Source organism: Ursus arctos, unplaced genomic scaffold (genome assembly GCF_023065955.2).
Source record: "Ursus arctos isolate Adak ecotype North America unplaced genomic scaffold, UrsArc2.0 scaffold_14, whole genome shotgun sequence".
In the NCBI taxonomy this organism is placed as follows: domain Eukaryota; kingdom Metazoa; phylum Chordata; class Mammalia; order Carnivora; family Ursidae; genus Ursus; species Ursus arctos.
Window position 1 is genome coordinate 39,568,851 of NW_026622808.1, and position 18,360 is coordinate 39,587,210.

General features: G+C 39.7%; 2 protein-coding genes across 2 annotated transcripts in view; one reads left to right on the forward strand and one right to left on the reverse strand.

Moving 5' to 3' along the window:
* The window catches only part of DNAH12 (dynein axonemal heavy chain 12), a 199,297-nt gene extending 187,433 nt beyond the window's left edge, over window positions 1-11,864 (reverse strand). The window contains exons 1-2 of the mRNA XM_026501080.4: window positions 11,097-11,864; window positions 2,017-2,219 (exon numbers count right to left, since the gene is read on the reverse strand). Of these exons, the coding sequence (XP_026356865.3) occupies window positions 2,017-2,219; window positions 11,097-11,177 (284 nt within the window). The 5' untranslated portion in view covers window positions 11,178-11,864. The remainder of the gene's footprint in view (window positions 1-2,016; window positions 2,220-11,096) is intronic.
* Window positions 11,116-17,048, forward strand: PDE12 (phosphodiesterase 12). The gene is made up of 3 exons (XM_026501081.4): window positions 11,116-12,518; window positions 13,870-13,948; window positions 14,428-17,048. Exons 1-3 carry the CDS (start codon window positions 11,211-11,213, stop codon window positions 14,868-14,870), a joined length of 1,830 nt encoding a protein of 609 aa, XP_026356866.1. The 5' UTR covers window positions 11,116-11,210; the 3' UTR covers window positions 14,871-17,048.
* The last annotated feature ends 1,312 nt before the right edge of the window (window positions 17,049-18,360 follow it).

The following is an 18,360-nucleotide window of genomic DNA, read 5'->3' on the forward strand; positions in this document are numbered from 1 at the left end:
TAAATCGACTTCTCCCCTCCTCCACTGTCTCCAGCCTTATCCAAACCAATGAAAGCTCTCATCTATCTTACCACAAAAGCATCCTACCTGGTCTCCTTGCTTCCCTCTACTCTTGCCCTCTTCCCTTCCACCTCAGTCTATTCTTTTTTTTTTTTTTTTAAGATTTTATTCACCTATTCGACAGAGATAGAGACAGCCAGCGAGAGAGGGAACACAAGCAGGGGGAGTGGGAGAGGAAGAAGCAGGCTCATAGCGGAAGAGCCTGATGTGGGGCTCGATCCCAGAACGCCAGGATCACGCCCTGAGCTAAAGGCCAACGCTTAACCGCTGTGCCACCCAGGCGCCCCATCCACCTCAGTCTATTCTTAATAGCCAGACTGATTTTTTTTAATGTAAGTTGAATTTCATGTCACATCCCAGTTTAAAACATTTCAATGGCTCCCATTGTACTTAAAGTGGAATCTGAATTCATTATCATGGCTTATAAAGCCTTTCACACTCTACCCCCACCTTTCTCTCTACCTTCACCTGATACCACCACTCTCCCCCAAGTTCCTGATACTCTAGTGACACTGGCCTTTGTCAGCTCCCAGAACACATGAGATCATTCATATTCCAGGGCTTTCAACACTTGCTATCCCCTTTGCTAGAGTGCTATTCCCACGTTTATTTAAATGAAAAGCTGCTTTTTTTTTTAATGAAAAGCTTCTTACTCTTTTTTTTAAAGATTTTTTTAATTACCATATAATGTATTTTTTGTTTCAGGGGTACAGGTCTGTGATTCATCAGTCTTAAACAATACACAGCGCTCACCAATACACATACCCTCCCCAGTGTCCATCACCCAGCCGCCCCATCCCTCCCACTCCCCTCCACTCCAGCAACCCTCAGTTTGTAAGATTTTATTTATTTGAGATAGAGAGCACAAGCAGGGGGAGCGGCAGAGGGAGAGGGAGAAGCAGGCTCCCCGCTGAGCAGGGAGCCCAATCCCAGGGCTCAATCCCAGGGCTTCATCCCAGGGCTCTGAGATCACGACCTGAACCAAAGGCAAACACTTAATCGACTGAGCCACCCACTACTTAAATATCATCTCTACAGGACTTTCCTGTGATGTTCCTAGGGACACCTTCCCTATCACTCTCTATCCCACAATCTTATGTCTTCACAGTATCCATCACTACTTAAAAGGTTAACATACTCTTTTTGTTTGTTTTTACTTGTTTACTGTCTCCTCCCACTAGAATATAAAGACACGATCCCTTCTGCTGTAATCTCTTTGGTCTCCCTAGCGACCAACACAATGTCTGTGTAACAGTTGGTAGGTAATATCGCTAAATAAACCGATGTAAGAGAAATATGTAGAAAAAGTTAAAGCTGTGCAAAGAGGATTAGGAGAAGGCTTTCCAGAGGAGGTGATCCATAAACTCAGCCTTGAAGAACTAGTATAAATATTCAGGCAGACAAATAAATACTTCCCAGTGAAGGAAACTGCAGGGAGCAATGGTGAAATTTATTTTTCACTAAACTGTGAAAAATATAATATACTCATGGAACTGCAAAGAGTTCAACATAACAATGTGAGATGATGAAAGGTTTTGGAGTAAGAGCAATGTGTAAATCCTAAGGCGCCCTCTTCTTTAGTCTCTAGGTGTACTAAACATTGAGTAGGCCTACATTTATAAAACAGAGAAAAGAATACTACCCGTCATATGGGGTAGTTGTGGAAGTACATTGAAGTGCTAAAAACAACGCTTGGAGTAAGCAGTGATTAGCGTAAGCCCCATACTAACTATAGATATAGTGACATAGGTATCTATACATTAAGTGACATATAACATATATATAGTGATATATAACACTTAGCTATTGTGATTACTTTTTTGTTTCCCTAATTGAACTTGAAGATGACATTTTGCCCATGAACAACTACACAGTTAAAGCTGTTTTATGAGAATATGAACACTAATCATTTCCCTTGAGCTCCAAAAAAGAATTATTTACCAATAGGCTACTTACACTAACTGATTAATTGTCTTCTGCTGCTCCTTAGATCTTCTGTAATTCAGCAATTTACTTTGTGCTGGTGTGTCAATGCCTATGTCTTCAGGAGGGCGCACAATGGGAGGTAACTTCAAGTTCAGAGCTTCCTTTTCTGCTGTGATTGTAGCTTTGTTCGGATCTGACATCTTGGTCTCCTGAAGATTAAAATACTTTATACTCTGAGGAGAAAAAAGCCCATAAAGCCATTATTATAAATGTTAGCCTCAATATACTCATACCATATCTTAGCTATCAATTCCAAAACTTCCAGAACTTTTGAGCTCTTCCTCCCAAGTATGGTATTAGTCTAAAGAGTGACAGTTGAGGTAAATGGGCCGGGATTCCTGTTACAGCTCCACATCCCACTTGCTATGAAGAAATGAAACCAGCCACTTCCCAGGTAGGGTTTCAGTTTTCCCATGGATGAAATTAAGGAACTGGATTGGATGCTCTCTAAATAACTCTACGGTTCTAAAATTCTGGCTTCAAATTTTTCCCTACAATGCAAACTACCGCTGCCACCACCACCACCACCACAAAATCCAGTGGTTGAGGTGTAATCGCTCTCCCAAAAAAGCTGATGTTTGACATCATTAATATCTTTAAACACCAATATTGTATCTTAGTCTTGCTACCTTTCCTAGGAAGTGATACAATGATCAAGCAAAACTAGGCATACTTTTTGCATAGAAAATCTAAAATGTCGGGTAAATGTTGAGCAACGAACTGTGATACCAACTGCATTTGCCACGCATGCTCACAGAATTTGGAGATTCCTGCCTTGAAAAAGAGAGTACTTCTGCCGGCACCCAGTTAGAGATCTCCGGCCCTGGGAGAGGAGTGATGAGAAAAACTGAAGGCAAGGAAGTACCTATCTGATCGCTTCTCACTACTTCCCGGCTGCGCAGACGAGAGGGAAATGTTCAGTTAGCTTCTCCTCTGGCCAAAGGAAGAGGGGAAACGGAGGGGTGAAACCTCGGGAACCCCACCGCTCCCTACGAGCTGGGCGGTCCGCCTGCCGTGTACAAACAAAGTTGTCGCCATGGAAACTGTCGCGGTCGCGGCTGGAGAGACCGGGTAGAAGTTGCCCGGAGAGGCAGTTGCTGAGCTGCGACAGATTACGATGACCTGTCACAGTAATTCATTACTCAGTCCATTATTAATTCTTGACGAATGGAGGTTTGGAGAATTGAGTTTTTTGGGTTTTTTTTAACCTAACTGCCTTCCCTTGGAAGGGGTCCAGGAAATCAGGATCTGCAAGTCGTGGAAACCTGCAAGACTGGAAATTTGGATGTGTTGAAAAGTAGATTTATGTAAACACTCTCAGAGGAGGATGAAGTCTTCGAATGTTCGCATAGAGACTTCCCTGTAAATAATCGGGATTATAATTTATCTTGTTTCTACGTTGGGTATTTGCTTATACAGCACTTTTCCTTCAGGAAATCCTTGGCATAAAAGGTTAAGGTGTGTAAATTTTTCGAGTATGCTTTGGAGATAGAAATGTGAAACTTTGCTACCTGAGGCTGCGCCACGGGTACTCCATCTAAAGGATGCTAGCCTACACAGACATCATGTGTAAATAAATAAAATTGGGGGAGGAGTAAGTCCTGGTGCTGTACTGATGGCATGTTCATTCACCAAATATTTGACATAAAGTGCCAGTCACCATGTATTTTTTTTTTTAGAGTACACCCTACGCGCCTATGTCTGGCACACAGTAGGTCCTCTAAATACATCATTTGGGTGAGTGCATGAACAAGTTAAACATCCTCGTTATTCATAAAAATAAACCATCTTTCTGTAGAAAACAAAATGCCGGTATAAGTATGTGATGGTTTTTTGGCATTTGCTAAGGCTAAACTGTAAGCTATGGACTTAGAGGAAGACGGCAGTCTTTAGTATGATACCCACAACTTCTCCCAGTTATTCAATCAGACACTAATCTGGTGCTGCAATGAAGAGATTTTGCAAATGCAATTCAAATCCCTAGTAAGAGGGTGTTAAACTAGGGAAAGTATCTGGGTGGGGCTGGCTCAATCAGTGGAAATCCTTTTAAAGAGAAGGTTTAGGCCTGCATGGAGTCAGACTCTGAACAAACAGCTAGGTTTGTAATTGCTCTCTCCTCCCTGGATCTTCCCTTTCTGACAGCCTGCCCTATAGATCTCAGACTTGCTTAAACAGTTCCCACAATTGCATAAGCTAATTCCTTGTAATAAATCCACATATCCATACATATGTATGGATAAATATACGGGACATATGTAATCTGCCGGTTCTGCTTCCCCTATTAAACCCTAATACAAAGTTTTAACAGCTTTATGTAGGTATAATTTACATACTATAAAATTTACCATTTTAAAGTATATAATTCAATGATTTTTTTAGCAAGTGTAGAGAATTACACAACCATTACCAAGATCCAGATCTAAAACATTTCAATCACTGTAAAGAATTCCCTTGGGCTCATGTGCAGTAAATCCCCACTCCCACCTCCAGCCCAAGCAACCACTGATTTGCTTTTGTCCTCTATTTCTGAATGAAATTTCAGAAAATTTCATATAAATGGAATTTAAAAAGTATGTAGTCTTTTGTGTTTGGCTTCTTCCACTTAATGAAAACATGTTTGAGGTCCACCCATGTGCAATATGTAACAGAAGTTCATTTTTATTGCTGAATAGTCTTCCATTTTATGGACATATCACATTTGGTTTATCCATCCACCAGTTGATGGATGCTTGGATTGCTTCCAGAATGGGCTATTATGAATAATCCTGACATGAACATTCATGTACAGATGTTAGGATGAACATACATTTTCATTTTTCATCAATAGAGACCTAGAGTAAATTACTGGGTTGAATGGGTAAGTCTAAGTTTTAAGAAACTGTCAACCTGTTTACCAAAGTGGCTGAAAGATTTTCTATTCCTACATGCAATGTGTAAGGGTTCCAATTTCTCCATGTCCTTGCCAACACTTGGTATTGTCCATCTTTTTTATTACAGCCATTATAGTGGGCATATAGTGGTAACTCATTGTGTTTTTAACTTGCATTTCCCTAAATACTAATGATGTTGAACACCTTTTTGTTACAGGATATTTTTCTCTGTTGGTGCCCGCAGTTCTTGGTCACACCACTTTGAAGAATGAAGAGGTAGACCAGATAGAGTGGTGGGCAACAAAGCAAGGTTTATTGAGTGATAGTGAAGCAAAGGTTATTGAGTGATAGCACAAAGCTTCCAAAGAGAGAAGGAACCCAAGAGTGTTGCCACGGCAGTTTCTAAGTTTAGGGGTTTTTCATGGGCTTGTTAGCCAGCTATTTTAATCTGATTAACCCTCCCTGGGCCTGTCATTGAATCAGGTTTTTGTTTTTCCTACCTATCACATAGGGCCTGTCATTGAATCAGGTTTTTGTTTTTCCTACCTATCACATAGGAAAGGGTGGAGGGTTCCTTTTAGGGTGCTGTAAAATCTTTTTAAGGGTGGTTTCCTCTTAGGGCCAGGAGGGGGGGGTGTTGTCCCTGCCTGCTTTCCACCTATCCTTCAGCATTTTCATGTGCTCATTATCCACTAACATACCTTGTTCTGATGAAATGTTTATTCAATCTTTCATCCATTTTTAAGTTGGATTATTTAACTTTTTGTCAGTTGTTAAGAGTTCTTTATATTCTGGATACAAGTCCTTTCAGATAATTTGCACACACATTCTCTTGGTATACAACTTATCTTTTCATTTTCTTAATGGTGCCTTTTGAAGAGCAAAAGTCTTCAATTTTTTTAAGATTTATTTATTTATTTGAGGGGGGGGAGTGAAAGGAGTGGCAGAGAGAGAGGGAGAGAGAAAATCTCCAGCAGACTCCCTGCTGAGTGAAGAGCCCAATGTGGGGCTCAATCCCAGGACCCTAGGATCACGACCTGAGCTGAAATCAAGAGTCAGTCAGTTGCTTAAACGACTGAGCCACCCAAGTGCCACCAAAAGTCTTCAATTTTTATAAAATCAAACTTAAGATATTTTTTATGGGTCATGCTTTTGAGGCTATTATCTATGAAAAGTCAGGAAGATTTTCTCCTATGTTTTCTTCTAGTTTTCTGTTTTATATTTAGATCTACGGTCTATTTACAGTAAATTTCTATATTTGGTGAGAGTTACAGATCCAAGTTCATTTTTTTTTGTATATACATATATATTTGTTCCAGTATCATGTCTTGAAAAAGTTGTCCTTTCCCCCACTGAATTGCCTTGGGATCTTTGTTGAAAATCAATTGACCATAGTGTAAGGGTTCATTTCTGGACACTCAGTTCTGTTCCATTGATCTATATGTTTATCGTTATACCAATACTACACAGTCTTGATTACTGCAACTTTAGTAAGAAAGTTACAGTTTTAAAATTGGGTAGTGTCAGTCCTCCAACTTTGTTCTTTTTTTTTTCAAGCCATAAGAGACTTTTTTTTTAAGATTTTATTTATTTATTTATTTATTTATTTATTTATTTATTTGAGAGAGAGAGAAGTCGAGTGTGGTGAGAAGTCGACTCCCTGATGAGCAGGGACCCTGATGTGGGGCTCGATTCTGGGACTCCAGAATCATGACCTCAGCTGAAGTCAGACGCTTTACCGACTGAGCCACCCAGGTGCCCAACTTTGTTCTTTTATAGAAAGTAGTGATTTTGACTCTTTTAGGTCCTTTGCATTTCCATAGAAATTTTAGGATCAGTTTGTCAATTTCTACAAAAGTGCCAGCTGGTATTTTAATAAATCTTTTGCTTTGAAAGAAAAAGTTAGCTATCTAAACATATAATTTACAGCTTAAAATCTACCCTTAAAAGCTCTTATTTCTTAGTCTAAGGGTTAGAAATATTATCTATGAGAGCAGAATTTGTTTTGATTATTTAAAAGCACTTATGGATATGACACTAAAATGTGATTCTCTAATACTATACAAAAATTTCTTCTACTTATTAAATGTGGAAGATGCTCAGAGAACTTATGAGACTTACTACGCTTTATACTATGTATTGTTCATTTCAAAATTAAATATGGGAGGGCAGGGAAAAGAAATGAGTCCATATGCATAAGAGTTCTTTATGGAGTTAAATTGTGGTAGGTTTTATATAGGTTCTTTGATTTGAATTTCTTATCTTCTAACTAGTTTTTTATTGCTATTAAATTAACATTAATTATACCTTATATTAAATGATATAGCTATATCATATATTATTTATACTATGCTATATAGTATAAGTATATATAATAATATAACCATTATAAATCACAATAAATTTTAAAATAAAAGAAACAGCACTTCTGGTGGGAATATAAACTGGTACAGCCACTACAGAAAACAGTACTGAGATTCCTCAAAAAATTAGAAATAGAACTACCATATGATCCAGCAATTCCACTTCTGGGTATGTATCTAAGAGAAACAGAATCACTATCTGCATCCCTATGTTCACTGCAGCATTATTTACAAGAGCCAACACATGGAAACAACCTAAGTGTATGTGTCTATTGAAGGATAAATGGATAAGCAAAATGTGATATAGAGAGAAAGACAGATAAAGATATTGGTATATTATTCAGCCATAAGAAAGGAAATCATGCTACCTGTGACAACGACATTGAGGTCATTATGCTAAGTGAAATAAGTCATACAAAGACAAATACTGTATGATCTCACTTATATGTAGAATCTAAAGAAAAAAAACTGAGCAGATTGGTGGTTGTCAGAGACGGGGAGGATGGAGGGCAGGGGAATGAAGGGAATGGGTGAAGATGGTCAAAAAGGTAAAAACTTCCAATTATAAGATGAAATTCTGGGGATATAAGGTACATCATGGTGACTATAGTTACCATACAAATTATATATTTGATAGTTGCTGAAAAAGTAGATCTTAAAAGTTCTCATCACAGGGGCGCCTGGGTGGCACAGCGGTTGGGCATCTGCCTTCGGCTCAGGGCGTGATCCCGGCGCTGCGGGATCGAGCCCCACATCAGGCTCCTCTGCTATGAGCCTGCTTCTTCCTCTCCCACTCCCCCTGCTTGTGTTCCTCTCTCGCTGGCTGTCTCTATCTCTGTCGAATAAATGGGTAAAATCTTTAAAAAAAAAAAAAAAGTTCTCATCACAGAAAAAATATAACTATGTGAAGTGATGGATGTTAACTAAACTTTTGTGGTAATTTTATACATATATATATGTCATCATCATCGTTGTACACGTTGGACTACTACAATATGTAAATATCTCAATAAAACTGGAAAAAAATTTACAAATTTTAAAGAAACAAAGAGATTGGTCCCTAAATGAAAAGCAAATGAAGGGGCACCTGGGTGGCTCAGCCATTAACCGTCTGCCTTTGGCTCAGGGCTTGATCCCAGGGTCCTGGGATTGAGCCCCGCATCAGGCTCCCTGCTCCGCTGGGAGCCTGCTTCTTCCTCTCCTACTCCCCCTGCTTGTGTTCCCTCTCTCGCTGGCTGTCTCTCTCTCTCTCTCTCTCTCTCTGTGTGTCAAATAAATAAATAAAATCGTTAAAAAAAAAAAGCAAATGAAAATTATCAAATTTATATATATAAGGAAGTAGCAGATTACCCTGAATATTACCAGGTACTACTTAAAATTTTGCTATCAATCAAAACTACAGTATCATGTTGACCTTAAGTAAAAAAAGATAACGGTATATTAGTAATCTCTTGTTAGCTACCAATGTTATTAACCAAGGTGAAGGTAATCACAAGAAACTAGTCTTCACAAGCTAATCTTATATCTGCAAGACTACTTTGATTAGTGAAAGTTAGGTTGTGTTTCTTGGTATGGACTGAGAATGGAGGAATAAAATGATTTTTATTAGCTGCTTCCCCTTTTGGTATCAAAGAAAGTGTAGTATTTGTTCAGTCTTCCCCCCTCAAATTTTAATTATATAATGTATATAATTTATGTATGTAATTATGCTATAATTTAGCTTCATAAAAATAGATCTTCAAACATACCATTTATTATGTATTATTTTCAAATCTGGAGTTCAAATCAAATTTTCTATGGGAAGTTGTGACACTTTCATTCACTTTTCTCTTGAAAGAATTAACAAAAGACAGTGAAAATGTAGGTGGGGCACAGGAGTGCAAGAGTAAGTGGCTCTGGGAGTCCCAAACAGACCAAGTTTGACCACTTACCCCAGACAAATGCCAAAGGCAGAGAGATGAGTGGTGGTGAGACAAGAAAGGGATTGATTTCACTGAAGACAACACCAGTGACCTCAAAGACGGTAGGTTTACATAAGACAAATGTAGGACAAAGGTCAGTGGGTACATGCAGGTGGACAGTAAAGGCCAGATGGATCATTGTCTAGGGGTGGGGTCTTGCTGCCTCAGGGCAATAGTTAGTGCTTGAGGGGGTAGTTTTGGTTCCCATCACAAGAGCACTACCTGCAGGGTCTTTTGCCTGTGTAAAGAGATAAGCTGGAAGGAAGAACTTAATCAATTAGAAAGTTTGAGGTCAAAATGGAGGTAGCTGAAGTCATATTTCAGAAAGAGGAAGGTACTGAACCATGGGTATACCATAATCCTAATTGTGTAAAGAAGTAAGAGGAAGGTATGTATTCATAATACATACTGTTTGTGTATGCACAGGTGTCAGTGGTGGAAAGATTACCTTTCTTCACTATGGGTGTTTTACTCTTTCAAAAAAATTAAAATATACATATAAAAAAACTAAGAGAAGTATGACACTTAAAGGCATCTGTCTCAAAACTAGGATTAAGACTGCTAATTGTTAAATTACATAGTTTGCTTGAAGGAAACTCACATTTTCTAGTAGGGCTTCTATCTCTCTTTATATAGGCTGATTTAAAATTGAGTTCTGCAAAGTCGCATGTACGAAAATGCTGTGGATAAGAAAAATGCCATTTCAAAACTCATATTTGTTAAAAGGGGTACTATCAACTAGACTACCAAGATTTATTTTCTTTCTTCTTTATATTAGTTGATACAAAGTAATGACTTTTATACCCATACCATAGCCTCGAAGTGCATATATACTATCAGTACCCAGTCAGCTTATCAAATATTTGGTGGGTGGGAGGAGGGCAGGATAGGAATAGAATTTTCAAATAATTGCAAAATCTATCCTGCTTTTAGAACACAGTTCAAAAGCCTGTTTTCTTCATGGTAAGCCAGAGAGGAAGGTATGGCTTATTTGATGCCCAGTCAGTAAGAATTCTAGTTATAGGATAAAGAAAAGTGGATACAATTAGATCATTTGTGAACAGAAGTGACTTCTCAATTTGCTCTTTCAAATCTGCAAGGTTTTTTTTTTCAGTTAATCACCGAATATGAATTATATTCAACACAAAATCACTTGAAATACTTTCTTTATGTGGTTTTCAGTGAAGGCTACACTTCTCATTTTCTCTTACTGGCTATTCTGTCTCCAGCCATTCATTCAGTAATGTCTGTGTGACCCTGAGCAGGAAACTCAAATCACTCTGGACCTCGTAACCATAAATGACGTTTTTAGCATAGTCATCTCTCCCTAAATGGTAATTCTTGTGTAACTTTCGTTGTTATTAACTACCACAAAGACAGCTCCCTGCGTCTACGCTGGCCCCACCTGATGCGAATACACCCACACCTCAGAAAGGGCGAGCGGCAATGAGAATGCTGTAGAGAGGAACTGGGCAACGCTTTCCACCGCCGGAGCCAGGCTGGCAATCCCGGTAGAGTTCTCCACGCCCTCCCGCAGCTAAGCCCCACGGAACTGGAGGACATGCAGGAGACTGGAATCCAGAAAAAGCACCTGCTTCCCTGAGGGAAGCGGAACCCATGACAACGCCCCAACGACTTCCGGCTTGGCGCACGTTTCCTTCAGCCCTAAAACTGCACTTTCGACAAAAACATGGAGTCCAATATTTCCCTCAGGCACCTCTATAGTTTCTTTATTTTCCCCTCTTTATGCCTCGATTTGAAGATAAAGATTAAGTTGGGAGGGACTATAGATAGGCGTGGCTACGGAAAAAAGGGAGCATATAAACCGACTTGGCGAAAGTGCGGAGCGGAAATACCTGGTGCCCTCGCCTCTCCAGCCGGAAGTTGCGGGACTGAATGGATCCCGGAGCCGGCTGCTGTAGCTTCTCAATCTTCATCTGAGGCTTGGCGGCCGCTGGGCCACCAGGTTCATGTGGAGGCTCCCAGGTTGCCGCGCCGCGCTTCGTGGGGTCCGCACGGCGGTGGGGCGGCACACTCGGGCCGAGGCGGCGACTGAGACAGCGGCGGGCGCTATGGAGCGCGCTGTAGTGCGTTGTGTGCCCTCGGAACCTAAGCTAAGCCTGTCGTTCGCGCTGGCCGACGGCAGCCACAAGAACATGCAGCGCGACCAAAGCGAGCCGCTGGGTCGGGCCCTGAGCCGGATAGCAACCAATGCCCTCAAAGGCCACGCTAAGGCGGCCGCCGCCAAGAAGAGCAGGAAGAACCGGCCAAATGCAAGTGGCAGCGGGGCCTGTGCGGGGCCTGGGCCCGAGCCGGCTGCGGCCTGCGAGCCCGTGGTGAAGCTGTACTACCGGGAGGAGGCAGTGGCTGAAGACGTGCTCAACGTGGACGCCTGGCAGGACGGTGCGGTGCTGCAGATCGGCGACGTCAAGTACAAGGTGGAGCGCAACCCGCCCGCCTTCACCGAGCTGCAGTTGCCACGCTACATCATGGCCGGTTTCCCGGTGTGCCCCAAGCTCAGCCTCGAATTTGGGGATCCCGCCAGCTCCGTCTTCCGCTGGTACAAGGAAGCCAAACCCGGAGCGGCAGAGCCTGAGGGCGGGGGCCCCTCGTCATTGTCTCCCTCTTCACCCTCTCCTAGTTGGACGGAGACGGGTGTGAACGAGCGCGTCTACACGCCATCCAATGCCGACATCGGTCTCCGACTCAAGCTTCATTGCACCCCAGGCAATGGGCAGCGCTTCGGGCCAAGCCGGGAATTGGAAAGTGTGTGTCCCGTGGAGGCTGGGCCTGGCACCTGCACCTTTGACCACCGGCATCTCTACACCAAGAAGGTGACGGACGACTCTCTGATCCGCACGGTCTCTTACAACCTCCTGGCCGACACGTACGCCCAGACTGAGTTTTCGAGGAGTGTCCTGTACCCATACTGTGCGCCTTATGCTCTGGAACTCGACTACCGCCAGAACCTTATCCAGAAGGAGCTCACGGGCTACAACGCTGACCTCATCTGTTTGCAAGAGGTTGATCGCAGCGTGTTTACAGACAGCTTAGTGCCGGCCCTCGAGGCCTTTGGTTTGGAGGGCGTGTTTAGAATCAAGCAGCACGAAGGCTTGGCTACTTTCTACCGAAAGGCCAAATTCACTCTCCTTAGCCAGCATGACATTTCTTTCCATGAAGCCCTGGAGTCAGACCCACTTCATAAAGAACTGCTGGAGAAACTAGTTGTGTACCCGTCTGCGCAGGAGAGGGTGCTCCAGAGATCTTCCGTCCTCCAGGTAAAGTACCTCTGCCATTCTCTTTACATACTCGTCGATTTTTAGGGCCCTGGAAGATTTTTTTCATATTTTACTGAAGGGCGTTTGCTCTTGTATCTTCAGCACAAAGGTTAGCTTTCATTCATGCATTGAGCAAATACTTACTATTGAGCACCTTCAGTGTGCCAGGCACGTTTGAACAAGACAAACGGACTTCCGTAGTGCTTGCAATCTAGTGGGAAAGATACATGCTGAATACAAGGATATAGTAATTAATATTTTCTTGCTACTTGCCAAGCACTGTTCTGACATATTTTAAAGCACTTAAAATTTAATCACTAAATTCTATTCCTATGTTAACTGGCATTTAAATAAAAACTTGAAATAAAGTCCTTAAGTGTCTAGCATGTTTAATGAAGTATTCCACAAATATTAATATTTTAATTTTGGTCGTAGTAATCCTGCTATTTTTACAGATGTTATTCTTCCCATTTTATAAATGGGGAAATAGTCACGTTTACTTATCCAAGTTCACACAAGTGTGGAGCCAGGATTCTTACCCAGCTACTTATATATTACATCATCATGGGGCAGGGTGTTAAGCTGCTTCAGGTTTTAAAAACATGTTATTTGTGTATTTGTCCAGAGTTTTTAGGTAACTGGTTTTGTCCATAGTAAGATTTTGGAGTAGCTACCTTCTTTTTTTTTTTTTTTTTTTGTAAAGCACCCAGTGTGTTTCATGCACTTCTGTGTAAGCTCATTCCCTTGAATCCATACAATAGTCCCCCTTGAGGTGGACGATAGTGTGGTTTTTTTTTAAAGATTTTATTTATTTATAGACAGCGAGAGAGGGAACACAAGCAGGGGGAGTGGGAGAGGAAGAAGCAGGCTCCCAGCAGAGCAGGGGGTCCGATGCGGGGCTCGGAATCGTATCCCGAGCCGAAGGCAGATGCTTAACGACTGAGCCACCCAGGCGCCCCGATAGTGTCTTTAACCAGTGACCAGGCTGACTTAGGAAACAAGTGTCTCTCTCCAGGTCACACTGCTATAAATGGTGAGAGTGGGTAGTCTATCTAGGTGGGCCTGACTCCGAAGCCTGCCTTTACTCACTTAAAAACAACAACCTTAACGTTGTTCTCGAAAATATATTCTTTTCTTGCTCCCTGTATATGTTGGACTGTTAAGACATGTTATACCGAATCCTTTTCATGTGTATCCTGAAACTTGTAGCAAAAGTTAAATTTCATAATTGCAATCATACTTTTCAGTCAGGGAAGGTTATGAAATGTCAGTTCATCATATAGTCTTGGATTAAAAAAAAAAATTCAGGAGATTGACAGCAACTGAACTCTTGGCCCTTTGTTTATTTTAGGTTTCTGTTCTTCAGTCTACAAAGGACTCTTCTAAAAGAATCTGTGTTGCTAATACCCATCTCTACTGGCACCCAAAAGGTAGGTTTTAGTGGTTTTCACAAGTGATGTGAACATGGTAACTAAGGCCAGTAATGCTGGTCTTCACACATCTTTATTTCTTTCAGTTTTACTGAGCTATAATTGTCATAATCAGCTTCATGTAGGTTTAAAGTGTACAGCACAGTGACTTACGTATATTGCAAAATGATTGCCATAATAAGTTTAGTTAACATCCATCACCTCATAGATCAGGAAACTTTTTTTTTGTTGTGATGAGAACTTTTAGGACCTACTCTTCAAGCAGCTTTTAAATATACCACATATCATTGTTAAGTGTGGTCATTATGTTGTACCTTACATCCATAGTACTTATGTATCTCATAACTGGATGTTTCTTTTTTACCTCTAGGTCACCTTCATCCAGTTCCCCTCCTCCAAATGTATATTTTGAATGTCACCCTTTTTTTCTTCTTAAAGGCAACTTTTAAAAGTACTTACATTGTTTTTTATATTCACAGGTGGGTACATTCGTCTCATTCAAATGGCAGTAGCGTTGGCTCACATTAGACATGTCTCGTGTGACCTGTATCCTGGCATACCGGTTGTATTTTGTGGAGACTTTAATAGTACCCCATCAACGGGAATGTATCATTTTGTGGTCAACGGCAGCATCCCAGAGGATCATGAAGACTGGGCTTCCAATGGGGAAGAAGAACGGTGCAACATGTCGCTTACCCACTTCTTCAAACTGAAAAGTGCTTGTGGTGAACCCGCTTACACAAATTACGTTGGTGGCTTTCACGGATGTCTGGATTACATTTTCATTGACTTAAATGCTCTAGAGGTTGAACAGGTGATTCCATTACCTAGTCATGAAGAAGTTACCACCCACCAGGCCTTACCTAGTGTTTCCCATCCCTCTGATCACATAGCACTTGTATGTGATTTAAAATGGAAATAGACTTGTGTTTAGTGGAATTTAAGTCTGCTTTGGTAGGAAATTTCATATGAATCAAAGCTTATGTGTAACCTTCAAAGAGGAAAACTAGACAGATACAAAGGCAAAATGTTGTTACTCTACTAGTTATGTTCCAGTGTCTTCATTACACAACTGTTCATAATATTTGCAGTTTCTCCACTTTTCTTTTTTTCCTATGTTTGAAGGAAAAACAAATATATTTATGACTCCCAGGAAGAACATTGAATTATTATGTACATTTTTATAAGTACCTTTTTTTTTAGCTAGGAATTAAGAATTTTGTAAAAAAAAAAAAAAATTTTTTTTTAAATGATCCTTTAATTTTTCTATCATAACACATTTCAGATTGAATCATGTTTATATAAGTAGGGAAAAACGCATACAGGTTAAAGTGAGCGGCCAAGTCGGACACATGAAAGGAGTAACATTAGAGTCTACCTCGACCTCAGTTTGGCTAGCAATTTAGTACAACTTCAGAGCTTTAACAGAAGATTAAAATATGCCATCACCAATTGTTATTGCTTCTCATCTTTAATTTTTCAATTAACATAAGGTATTACCATTCTATTTTTAGGATTTTACTTTTTAGTATATGGTACAAATGGACATTTATATTCTTATTACTGCAGCTCATTTGAACTTTTAGGATGCAAGCACAACATAATATTCAAAGTGAATAACAACATATTCAACTTGATCCCGTTTTCTTTAATTATTTCTTGCCCATGAAAAATGTTCGTAAATCAATAGAGTCTTTGACCGTATGATATTACAGAATGCAGCGTAATAGATTATGAGAAACTGCCTGCTGATATGGGCTTGACGTTTTGGGTGAACCACTGAGCATTTCTGTGCTGAAAGTTTGTTTGAAATTGTTGGTTTTTATAAATATAAAGGGGAGTAGAGGGGCTTTTGAGCAGTTCTGAAATAAACTGTTCTTTTTATAGACTTGAGCATTATAGTTTGAGTTATAGGAAAACACTGTATATATAATTTATATACTGTAAAAATTTTAAATATGAAACCAAACTTTTTAAAATTAGAAATTACAGTTTTAGTGATTAGTTTCTAGCCTAGAGTGGTAACTGAGTTCTTCTCAGTAATTACTATACCTTATTTGTAATGCTTTAGCTGTTAACTTTTTAATGTTGAGGATAGCCATAATGTTATCTCATATTTCTGCACTTAGTTTCTTTAGCTTAGTTATTAAAAGCCCACTCGCTTCAAGAATTCTAATTTTCCACAGTCATGAGAGCTTTTGTCCCAAATTCGTTACTAATCTCTAAACCCAATACCATAAGAACTTTTCTCTTGATAAAAGTAGGCTGTATGTTCATAGTCTGCTCACTAATGTATTATTAACTCTTAGTAAGTTTCAGAATGAATTTTACTTACAGTTCAGTTTGAACCTTGAAGCACTTAAAATACTGGAAGGGGAAAATTGAAGTGGCAGTTTCTTGAGATCTTGTTTAGAAAAAGCTATAAAAAGTTGATGCTACCAAATTGTGCCTTCCTAAATAACGTTTTTGAGAGCATGTTAACATCAGTTTACAAATACCTGAATATATTAAAGCCAGAATCTGATTCTTTTGCAAAATACATATTTTTTCTTCCTAAAATGTGTTTCTGGTCTGCTTTCAGACACGTTGACAGGACCCTCAACTTGAGAGAAAACAAAGTTTCTAAACTAAAAGTTGAGAATCATTTTGAAAGAAGAAATTGTAACATGACATGCTCACTAATGCCCATGAGGAAAACATTCAGATTCTGTATTAACACCATGGCTAGCTAGATTGAACTCTGGTTGGAAGAACTAATCACTTGTCAGACATTCCACATCCTGATCTTTAAATTTGATATTTACTCAGTGTGTGATCAGGTTATACCGGCATTTCAGAATAGTGGACCGTAGAATATTATGGTGAAGTGCCGTATACTCTGGTCAGATCTGCAGTATACAGACATATTTGTATGACTGGAGTCCAAGGATAGGGAACACTGAGAAACTTGTATAAATAGGATACCAAAATTACCTTGTATTCATGAGTTAGAATAAAGTGTTATTCAGAAATGTTTATTTGCTTAAAGCCATCTTTGTGATTGAATTTTTCTATTACATTTAGATTTTTTAGTACATTTAATAAAGTATGAAAAGTATAGCACCTCTTTCTATGGTGAACCCATTTTATGATGTCACAAGTTCTTGCTGTAGACATTAACATTCCAAAATTTTATGTTGTTTATTATAAAAGACTAAGAAAATTATAGAACACTGTCCCGTTAATGAACTCTTGCAGAGTTGCCATTGCAGACTTACACACTAGTAGTTCATAATAGCAAAAAAATCATTTCTGGCTATAATGTGATCTTTAAAATTCTGAATACCAAAATCAGTTTCAGATTTCCAAGTATTTCACTGGGTGGTGACTCTTCTGAGAGAACTAAAGCCCGATACCAGAATGTGGCATGGTGGTGCAGTCTGGACGTGTGCCTGAGCACAGCACAAGGGAGGGGGTCCACAGAACACCGTTGTAGGAAGCTCTTCCTCGAGGAAGTTGGCACCATTATATCTCCTGTTCTCCAACTGTGGAATAAAGGCAGAGGTCCCCTACAACCTGGTTTGAGGGAAAACTAAAATCCATATTAATGAAAATTAAAGGTCTGCATTACTAGTGTATCATAAAATCCAAATGACAACATGATAGGGAAAATCCAAAGTATAACCAATAACTAATTCTCTAATCAAAATTCAAAAACATTGAAATGTTTTGAAGGTTTTAATATTTTAATCTAGTACTAGAAGGAAACACCTAGATTTTATTTAAGGAGAGGAAAGAAACGATTTAAGATTTTTAACTGATTTGGGCAATCAAATTCTGTGGTCCCACTTAATGAGGAAGTACATGCTTTAGCGTGGAAGGTACTAGAGCTGTGTTGGGTGATTTTTTTTTTTTTTTTTTTAGTACTAACTTGAGAACAATAAGACTATATTTTGTGATGATAATACCAAAGCATTTTTTTAACCGAAGTGAAATTCACGTAAGATTAACCATTTTAAAATGTACGATTCCACTGCATTTAGTACATTCACAGTGTTGTGCAACCATTATCCCCAACTAGTTCCAAAACATTTTCATCACTCCAGTAGGAAACACTGACCCATTAAGTAGTGTCACACCATTTCCTCCTCCTCCTCCAGACACTGGCAACTACTAATCTGCTTTCTGTCTCACTGGATTTCTCTATTTTGGATATTTCATATAAATGGAATCATACAATAGATGACCTTTTGTGTCTGGCTTTCCTTTACTTACCTTAATGTTTTTAAAGTTCCTCCATGTTTTATGTATCAGTACTTCATTCCTTTGTATGGCAGTTATACATTCCATTCTATTGCATGGTTATACCACGTTTTGTTGATGCAAATGGATGTTTGGGTTGTTTCCATATTCTGGCTAATGCTCCTATGAAC